This window comes from Chiloscyllium punctatum, chromosome 25 (genome assembly GCF_047496795.1).
Source record: "Chiloscyllium punctatum isolate Juve2018m chromosome 25, sChiPun1.3, whole genome shotgun sequence".
NCBI lineage: Eukaryota > Metazoa > Chordata > Chondrichthyes > Orectolobiformes > Hemiscylliidae > Chiloscyllium > Chiloscyllium punctatum.
In genome coordinates, this window is record NC_092763.1 from 34,149,369 (window position 1) to 34,160,443 (window position 11,075).

General features: G+C 43.0%; 1 protein-coding gene across 1 annotated transcript; it reads left to right on the forward strand.

Annotated features, from left to right (window-relative positions):
* The first annotated feature begins 2,022 nt into the window (after positions 1 to 2,022).
* Positions 2,023 to 5,017, forward strand: pou4f4 (POU class 4 homeobox 4). Its single transcript, XM_072594991.1, has 2 exons — positions 2,023 to 2,178; positions 2,831 to 5,017. The coding sequence occupies exons 1-2, from the start codon at positions 2,059 to 2,061 to the stop codon at positions 3,746 to 3,748; spliced, it is 1,038 nt and encodes a 345-aa protein (XP_072451092.1). The 5' UTR covers positions 2,023 to 2,058; the 3' UTR covers positions 3,749 to 5,017.
* The last annotated feature ends 6,058 nt before the right edge of the window (positions 5,018 to 11,075 follow it).

Sequence of the window (11,075 nt, forward strand, 5' to 3'; positions counted from 1 at the left end):
CAGTTAATTTGATTTGAATGCACTTGTGGGAATGCTACTCAAGACACTAGAAGAGTTTTTTTTTTAAATATCATGGAGTTCCTAAAATACACCTGAATCACTAAAACATGAAGATTAAGGTTTACATTTAATCCAAAGGATAGAACCTTTATCAAACCAATGATCCTTCAAATAGTTATCTAATATTAGCCTAGATATTGCACTATTGCACTTGTGCTCTAGTCCTGGTCTTGAATTCACAATCTCCTGACTAATGGTGGAAGTGCCATAAATTTGTGATAAATTGATGGGTATTAAAAATTGAAAATACTTGCAAATGAATCAGAGTAAAAAAAAAGAACATTATTTACAAACATGATCCAACATCAGCAATTGGTTCAAATTATGATATACATAATTTAATAAATGACATCAGTAAAGACCTTTTCAGCAGAAATTATGGAATATTGCTAGTTTTCTTTATTAGAACTGAAATAATCTCTATGGCACCATACTCAGTGTTTGCTTACTCCTTTTATATTGATTCCTGCACTAGGTTTTTTTCTTGTTTGGGGCCCTACAACAACAGATCTAGGTGTGCTTCATGTAAACACTGGACGGCAAAAATGAAAGGAAAACACTGTGTTGCCTGTAGTTAAAATACTCCATTGGGATAACCATAAACTTCACCAAAAGGTAAATTCAAAATTGGTACTATCAATGTCACCTGGACTACATTCACTTGTTCCTGATTTCATTCCCCAGCCTTGCCACTTGTTCAGGCTGAATCTGATCATGTAAAACTTTGGAATGCTGACTGTTCATCACTGAGATTATCTAGTCCTACCTGCCACAACATGGTCCTCCTCTGTTCTGAACTCTGCTCTCGTCGCTTTTGCCACATCGCGGTGGTGATTCCAATGTGCTCAATGTGAAATTCCTGTCTGCCCCTTCACAAAATCCAACTCGTTCAAAATGCAGCCACTCCTATCGCGCTATGTCCTCTGTCCCAGTGGACTATGAAATCCTTTCAGTAACATATGTTAAGTTTAAGTTCTTTGACTTCCTTTTCGAATCTCTTCCTAGTTTACTTCATCCGACCTGAGCAGTTGCTCATTTGTTTTGAGCCTGACCGTGCGCTTTGGCAGAAGACTTTTTGCAGCTCCACTCTCTGGAATTTCCTCTCTCATCGTCTTACTCTCTACACTCAGCTCCTTTAAATACCTTCCCATACTTTCCACCAGGCTTTTGGTTATCCTTTTAATCTCTGCGCTCTGTTGAGCGTCCCTTTCCCTGTCTATTTCCAATGCGAAGTGCCCTTGCACGGTTTTTAACCTTTAGGGCACGATATAAAATGCATGTTGTTGAATTGACAAAATCCCGATTAGTATTCTAACCCTATCTCTCTCTATTTGACAGTGCCCCGGTTATTCCTGTAACCCAATCTCTCTCCACTTGAAAAAAAAATCCGATTAATACTCTAAATAGCTCAATCGAATTGACAAGGTCCTGAGCAGCGGTCCCTGTCTTTTCAATTGACAATCTTACCTCCGTTGAATGTCAAGACACTGAAAGTGTTCTCTCCCCGTTTAACGAGCTTTATCAGAACCGAGACATTTTATTACCGCGAAACGTGGATGCCATTGTGTGTTAATTTTAATAGTCCCACAATTAAATCATAGTTTACAAAGTGCTGAATCAATGCTCACACACTTGGGCGTGGATATGACGGGTGTGAAATAAGCAGGGAAAAGTATTAGCCACCAATTCCCTTAAAGTCAGTAAGCAGGTTTGTGCAGAACTCTTGTGCCAGAACTGACATTCATCCAATTTCATCGGCGAGCTGGGGAATCGCTGGAAGGAGCGGTTTGAGCCAGGCTGAGCCAATGACGAGGCTGCATGGGCGGATCCAGCAGAGCGCCTGCAGGTCGGGCGGTTCTGTACCAATGATCTGGGCCGAGGGGCGGCCCGGGCGGCGTGTCCTGCTGCCTGCGTGGCTATAACTCAGCGACAAGCGGATGGAGTGGGAGAGGGACAGCGCCAGTTTAGCGCTCACCTGCACATGACCCACATGCAAACATGATGTCCATGAACAGCAAGCAGCCCTTCGGCATGCACCCCATCTTGCACGAACCCAAATACACGACTCTGCACTCGAGCACCGAGGCCATCAGGAGAGCGTGCCTGCCCACTCCTCCGGTAAGTCTCCCTCTTGAAAAACAAGCTCATGTTGGAATTTCTCTCCGGAACTCTGTCAAATTGCGTGGGCATTTAAAATTATAATTTTATATCACTATTTTAAGTTATAAGGAGGCGCGGAGGTCTCCAGTGAGAGAGTTATATTGTAGTATTGTACAATGTTGGCAGTCTCACCAAGAAGGATGTCAATAAGGAAATTGTATCAGGAGGAGCCCCAGACCCAAGTGCCCAGGTAGACAGACTGTGTGCTTGCTCTGTCACTCACGCTGCACTGTAGCGGTGCAGAGTGCTCACTGCCCGCCCCGCTGTGGGCAGTCGCGGTGAAATCTAACTACTTTTTATCGCTTTGCAAGTCCTACGAAATATCGCTGTAAGAATTGACACTTCCCGCGAGGCGGTGGGTACATGCGCCAAGATCCGACCAAAACCACTTTAAAATTATTCTTATGTGTTTTCACAATTGATGAAGTGTTGTTGGTCTGAGAGAGGAAAGAATGACCCGTTAACTGGAGATTGTCAATGATGATGCTGAAGGAACACTCACTCACAAGGATTCGGGGGGAGCCAGCGGTAGGCATGTTCCTGCACAGCCATGTCCTACAGTCTGTTGTTCAGGGTCGCTGTACTAATACACTCTCCTTTTCCGTTGCAGTTACAAGGCAATATCTTCACCGGATTCGATGAGACGTTGCTGTCCCGAGCCGAAGCCCTGGCAGCTGTGGATATTGTATCGCAGAAAAGCCACCCGTTCAAGCCAGATGTCACCTACCACACCATGACCAGCGTGTCCTGCACACCTACCTCCTCGTCTGTACACCTTCCCCATCCATCGGTGCTGACCTCTCACCCCCATCATCACCATCACCACCACCAGACAGCCCAAGGCCTGGATGGGGAGCTGCTGGACCACCTGAACCCTGGCCTATCCCTGAGTGGGATGGCCGGGCCTGAGGTCGGCTCCACACCATCACATGCCCATGCTCACATGCCCGGTATGAACCACATGTCCCATCACCCGCACCACCACCAACCTATGAACATTTCCCATTCACACGCCCTGTCCGCCCATATGGGCCTGGGCGCGAACGACGGCGAGGCCGACCCCAGGGAGCTCGAGTCGTTTGCAGAGAGATTCAAACAGCGGAGGATCAAGCTCGGTGTGACACAGGCCGATGTCGGCTCAGCCTTGGCCAACCTGAAGATCCCGGGGGTGGGCTGTTTAAGTCAAAGCACAATCTGCAGGTTTGAATCGTTGACTCTGTCGCACAATAACATGATTGCGCTCAAGCCCATCCTGGAGGCTTGGCTGGACGAAGCCGAGAGGGCTCAGAGGGAGAAAATGACCAAGCCCGAGCTCTTCAGCGGAGGGGACAGAAAGCGCAAGCGGACCTCCATCGCAGCCCCGGAGAAGCGCTCCCTCGAAGCTTACTTCGCCGTCCAGCCCCGTCCTTCGTCCGAGAAGATTGCAGCAATTGCAGAGAAATTGGACCTGAAAAAGAATGTGGTGAGAGTGTGGTTTTGCAATCAGAGACAGAAACAAAAGAGGATGAAATTTTCTGCCACGCATTAAGACATCCTGGGCACTGCTCAATCGTATTGAGACGATGCGGAGCAGGATTTAATAACTTATGTTTTCTTGGTTAAGCTGAGCCCGACAAAACGAAGTGAGCCGGAAGGATTGGTCTGAAGAATGAGCGTTGATTGTGTATATTTTGTACGAGTTTGAGGGGAGCGAGCTTTACGTTTTGGTTAGAATGGGACATCAGTGACTTATCTGGCAATCATATTGTAACAAATAATCTCAACGAGACTTGAATAATGTTTAATCACATTCTTGTGAAAAAAAGATCCTGTTTGCTTTTCTACCGTAATAGGCTGTACATAGTATGTGAATGAATTGTGTGCGTTCAACCTTCATTCGCGTGATCTGGTCTGATACATTGATCCGGGCTTCTGGAGCTACAGCTGAAGTGGACACGGTGCTGGGGCAGGTGGGGGCTTGGCAAAGTCATTTCGAAAACAAAAGCAGAGAAACAATTAGTTATGTAAGAACGGGTCATATGAATTCTATTGTACCTCTTGTATAGTCCACAGGTCTGTCTCTGCATGATTTATACATCATTTCAGTTTAGTGAATGTCGCAGTCACGATATTAATAGCAAAAAGTAAAAATTAATAATAAATAAGTTTAAAATGTTTTGCAATAACTGTTTACGAATGGTTTCCTACCTCATCCACCCTGGGGGGTTTCACTGTCCTTTTCCTTCCCCTCCATCTAGTTCAGTCATAAATTTAATTTGGAAAAGATTGAAAGGGATTCACGATGCATTGACAATCAAAATTACATTAGAAGTATGTAGTGGTACAATAGACTAGTTGAGACACTGGGGGAATGTTCCGTATGGAAAGTTTGAAGCGAGAGGTCACTGAGTTGGAAGGCGGTTTACTAACTTGCAGAAACTGTCATCGCCTGTCTTCCTGCGTTTGTTTATCTCGTGTGCGAAATTCCTGTCCTCTTATTTGATGGAAATTTATCGCTCAATTTCCGTGCGCGCGTGTGTGTGTGTGTGTGTGTGAGAGAGAGAGAGAAAATGCGTGTGGCCTGTACCTGCAGCCGCTTCACCCAGCTCTCTCTCCCCACCACTCGCCGCTGCAGTCCCCGTGGCTGACAGTGCACTTTGGGAACCGGTTCACAGACTCCCCTGTTCCGGCAACACGCTACTCTCTGATGCTGACTTTCCCAACGGTTAGCTCCGATCTCAAAGTGTTGTTTATTTTACTTTACTGATTGTATGTGTGATTTTTAATCAGATGTGACTCTGCAAAGTTTTCAATAAAACTCCGCACGCTGCAAAACGAAAGAATGCGGTCTTGAACTGTACCTTGCACAAGGTGAACTCAATGCAGACACATTTTTTCGAATACAAATTGCAACTACATTAAAATAAATCATTTAAAGTTTTATCAAAACGCGAGGGCCTGGTGCCCAGGGCCATGTTCACTTTTTTGTAGTTAGATATTTTTCAATGTAACAATCAGTTTCTATATTCTATTCTGTAAATTTCAAATGATGTACTGTATTAGATTCGAGTTCCCTCGCTGTGCGGAGTTATTCCACCAGCGGAAACTATTTCCAATAAACTCAAAAGGTAAGATCGCACTCAGCTGCTCGGTCACTCGGGCAACATATCTCTGTTTTGACTCAATCTGGGTTTTCGGTGTGATAGATAAAAGACAGGTGGATGCTCCCAGAAAGATCGACTTTCAGGGAGATTTCGGGATCTCTTCAAGAACACTAACCAGAGTCTGCCTGAGCGGTTTCAAACAGGGGACCCTCCGAGTTATTACTCAGATTGGTGCAAAGAAGCTATGGAGACATTATATCTCCGTCATAACGACCCGACCCCCAGGTGAAGGTTCAAGTTCACCTGCCGCGGACTGGGAGGGTATCATAACAATTCCGAACAGGCTGCATATATAGCTAATAGAAAATTAGAGAAAGAAACTAAATCTACTCGTAATGCTCCATCCTTGGGATGGAAGGAACCACTCACAATGTGCCCTGACACCTTAAATTCCCCCTCTTAACACACTTCGCTTGAAATGAGCGCTAGCAATCTTCAGGCGGGTCGTTCTCATCTGACTGCACGGGGATCTGGGCAGTGAAATCGCTGTTTATTTCCTGTACTCGTAAGGGGAATTTTTGCGATTGAAGATTTGAGGTTTAATGGTCGTTATGGAGACACGGACATAAATAACCAAACAATTGTAATTAATAAAATAACTTGATCCACTGATGACTTGGAGGTGCCGGTGTTGGGCTGGCATGGACGAAGGTAAAAATCACACAATACCAGGTTATAGTCCAACAGGTTTATTTGGAAGCACTAGTGTTTCCAAATGAACCTGTTGGACTATAACCTGGTATTGTGTGATTTTTATCTTTGATTTACTGAGGAAACGAATGAGCAAACGTATTGGAATTATGGCCTCGCTCTGTCACGGTATCGCTGCCTTTAACATTAGGGTGTGATCTGGATCAATCCATCACCAGTCCTGTCCATCTCCTTGTGTCACGCGTTTGCCTTTAACTTCATCTACGCTGACCCGAAAAACTGTGCGGATTTGAAACAAGAAAACAAGTCATTCCATCCTTGCCAGGTTAAAATCATTGCTTGTTTCTGTCATTTTAAAAAGTGAAGCTTTGCTATTTTTTCAAAAAATAGAAAATTTTAAACGACAAAACCGATTACTAACGACAATGAGAAAGGAAAACGAGAAGGAACAGAAGAGGTGAAGATTCGGGATTGAAGGTTGGCCAGGCAGTCAGTCCCCACAGTCAGAATAAAACTCTCATTGAATTAGCACCTTTTGGTTCGATGCGGGTTTTAAGATACATCGACGTCCTTCCTTAAAAAGTAATATATGACGGGTTCTACCCACAGAAAAGGGAAAGCAAGGTTGAAAAAGCTGAATAAATGACAACGAAATTCACCCAAACATCCACTTGGCCCAACTCTTAGAAAATGAATTAATTGATTTATCTCGAAGTTTAAAAGTTTTTATTTATCTTCAGGTGTGGGGGTGGCAGTTCAATGTTAACGGTCCTAGAGAAGGTTGTTGCTTTATATTTGTTGAGAGTCCGGGAAGACGTCACTATTGGCACTTTCTGCAACTTTTTACCACGTTTTCTATTGTGGGGCTAAAGGTGCTTGTAAGGCAATGGATTTTCTGTTGTTGCAGTTGTCATCTTTCCGAGCTGTTAATGGGGCAATACTCAATTTATCAACAAACAGTTGTTGGCTAGTTGGTTTCATCTTGTAAAGCCTATCATGAATGAATAATGAATTCTGGCTGTTATGATACTATTGATTTTTGGTAAGCTGCAAGAGACTAACCCCTCGTGGATCGTCGCATCAAGTAACTGTAGATGAACCCAAAGCTTTAGTTAAAGCACCACTATAAATTTCTTCATCAATGTTGCAGCCGGTTTTGTTTCTGTTTGTTGGGGCTGCCTGGGTTTGTTTTGACAGGGGCGTTCCACACGCCAATTGCATCTTGAGTCAGATCCGGCGTGCATTATGAATAATCATTAACAATTCCTCGGATTGTACTAGATCGTCGGTGCGGGGGACTTTTAAATGTTTTCGCCCCCGATTTTCTACCTAAACGTCAAGACTTGCAACCTTTGTATTACAATTTAAACATGAGAAAGTCTAGGTACTTGTTAGAGAAACCTCATGGTAATAGGCTCGGCTATTCACTGAACAGGAAGCAAATGTTTTTTTTTCTCCAGTTTTCCCGGTATTGCTGCAATGTGTCACTGCAAAGTACGGCGGAGAATTGTCTAAGATGGTCTTCAATTATTTTAAAACACCTTCTACCCTCTGGTGATCATTTTTTTTGTCATTTGGATTTGCACAACTCCTATGAATTGGGAACAGCACCTTCATCACTATTTAATGAGGTGATGCCCAGACGTACCCTTCAACCAACGTGTAAACCAACATTACAACATTCAGTTGTTCACACATTTCAAACGGAGTTTACCATATAATCCTCATGAGGTGCTTTTGTCTCTGAAACATATTTGGGCCTCCGTTCAATATTTCATTTACCCTGACAATGCTTCGCCGCTCTGTGAGCCCTTAGCGCTCCGGGCTGCTTGAAGTGACTCAGTCAGAAACACTATTAAATCATTCAACAACAACCAAAAATAAAACATAGTATCGCCTGGTAATTCCTGCCACTGGCTACACCTAGTGCACGGGAAACATTTCACTTCATTGCTGTCCGTTTAAAATCTCTGATAAGGCCGAAGGAAACGGTGCTTTAAATAGAAACTTTGAACAGTGTGACTGCATGTTGGAGGAAAAAAGCAACAATTCCAGCCTGTGGAATCTTCCTCAATTACATTGAGTAGTGATCACCTCGTTGGCATTCCCGATAGATAAATTGATCTTGTAGTTCTTTCTTCGACGCTTTCTTTCCTTCTTTTTAGGCTACTCTCTGCAGCATAACAGAGTTCGCGGTGTGCAAGGCAAGTGAAAATGTGTAACACTCCTGAAGTTGTTGGGGAGACTGACTGCAGGAATCTTTTCTCTCATCATCTTCTACCCCTGTCTGCTGCTTTACCATCCTGAATGACTAACAAGGTACGGGAGGAGATATTGCACGCCGCGGGCCTGAAACACGGCAATATTCGGCCTTATTTTACCCCTGCCAATTTGTGGAAATCATTAATGGAAGTAACACGTTGGAAATTAATAGATTGCATAGTGGAAGATGACAAGCGGCTAATTAGACTTATATGATTAGGATTGTTTTTACTATTCATGAAGGAGATTGAAAGAGGGAAACTCCACGGGAATACCAATTGAGTATCATTCGGTTCTCATCCACCGCACTTCACGTTAATGTGTGAGCAGTTCCCCAGTGCGGGGAGGATCATCCTGTCCGCCTAACCAGGGACATGTTTGCAAACCTGACGGCAAAAAAAAGAGACACAGCTAAAGCCTTTAAATTATACATGTGGGCTCAGTTGTATAAAAACACACCAAATTCTCCCTTGTTCACACTCTTCCTGAGTCATTTGGAAGGAACACGATTAAAAAAAACATTCCCGTATATCCCGTGGGCGATCATTCAAAATTACAACGAAAAACAAAGTATGGGAGAATTCGGTGTCCGGTTTCAGTCTCTGTTCATTTGTAGACGCACGTTGTCCAATTGTGGACGTTTTATATCGGTAGGTTATATGTGAAATGTAAAATGTTGGAGCTATTTCCTATTTTAAATTGTGCTGAACCCCAGTTTTGTTTCGCTAAGGGAATATAAATAAAGAGGCTCCAAACAAGCCAAGTCTCAAGTCTTACTGTCTTCACCATTCGATGAAGATTCGCAAGGCTCGCTTGTACTAGTTTGTATGGAGGGCGTTTAAAAAAAAGGCAGAACATCTTCAGTGAAAGAAATAAGCCAAAACCCTCCATTGCCTACTCGATTCTGCTGACTCTTTCTTTCCATGAAGCGGAAAGCACATTTTCATAAATAGACCTTGGTGAAGTGATGACTATAAAAAATTAATGAAGTCTGAGTCCTGAGTGGAGCCTCGGGGCCATCGGAGAATAATTTAACCACTACATTATCATCGCTTTCTCTACAGCTCGGGACTGGACGCTTTGTGTCTCCGAATTAGGCACAAGCAGCTCCTAACGTTCCAGCCGCGTTCTATCACAACAAAAAAGATACAACAAAAAATAACTGGGGGAAAAGAACAAAAAGTTGAAAAGATACCATTAAAAATGAATCCAGCTGGTCACCGAGCCACATTTAAGCCAGTCTCGTAGTTACTTTTAAAAGTTTTAAATGTACCCAATGCAATATTAATCAACCGCGTTAATATAAGTTAAGATTGTATTTTCTAGCACAGTCCCCGTGCTGACAATCAGGGTGCAGACTTGCAATCTCCGGTCTACCAGTCACTATTTGAAGAGATGCGATCCCAAACCGATTGTTTAGCTACATAGCGAGGACGCTAGGTCAGGAGAGAGAGTGTTTCATTCATTTCCCACACGTGACACCCAGCTGGCGCGATTTCTTGGTTTGTGCTAAATGCTACTCGCTGCTTCAACCTGAACATCTTTTGTGAAATGGCGAAATAATTAGCAGAGGAATAATATCATTATGCATCCTAGTATCTCGTGTGACTAGAACAATGTAATTAGCACATTATTCAGCGATAATAGTTTAATTGGCAGCAAAATTAAGCACAATAAATTAACTGTGCGCTAGAGACTCTTCAAGGCGGAAGCGATGGAACTTAATCTCTTGTCAGTTGGAAAAGCGAATTCAAAAATGACTGAAATGTTGTCTTCTCACACACTGCCCTCTGATCGAGATAGTAATGGGCCCCTTTATGGATGTTAGCCACTATAATGCGAAATGTAAGTCGTAATGCACTTTATTTCCAATGTTATTTAACATGTTGCTTTTTTGAAGGAGAGTGGAATGGTACTGAGAGAAAGCATCTTCAAGATGCTTACAGATAGATTTTCAAGATCCCGTACAGCAATTTGCTTCGCAAAGTTCTTCAGTTCACATGAAGACGTTTAAATGGCATCAGGGAGGAACCGTAGGGCCCGTCGATCTCTCGTCACTTTAGAGAACCTTTGACTAATTGACAGTCCGCTTTTGACGAATAAGAGCAATTTGTTGCTTTTCCTTCGGAGTTGGAAGTTGTGCCGATTATTTCCAGTTACGTTTACACGATCCTGTCTGTGCCCTCTGGTACGCGGAGCTTTAGCCCATTAATAGTTGTGCCCGCTTGTATAAATATAGCTTCCCTCCTCTGTTCTTTGGGATGTACTGTGCATCTTTATTATAGGAGTTCCCAACATCACGAATCACCCCGGACTAGAAAAAAAGAGCGGGAAAACCAATAACTTGATTAAATCACTTGTGCAATGTCTATCTTGGTTAGTACTTGAGATCCATTCAACTGCAGTCATATTTCAGTTAAATTGGCGAGTTTCCATAATTAACAAATTCCTGGCCAACTCATAAGTTTAAAAAAATCGCTCCCCGATAAAAGTCGCAGTTTCATTCTGGTGTAGTAAATATTCCTGTAACCATTCCCGCTCTATGCAACTTTCCAACATGACCTATCACCGTCAGAGTAATACAATTCAACTCTATTTATATAACGAAATACAGATCCCATCTCTTCCACCTAATGTATTATTTATTCCTGAATTTATTTTTAATCTGGATGTCTTCCACTGATAATTCCTTTAACATTGTAATTGCCGAAGAACCTCTATTATTATATATTCCGCGTGTTTTCATCTTTAACCTGTGATCGAGTTTGATTTTAATCGCTCATTTGTTCGAATATAAGC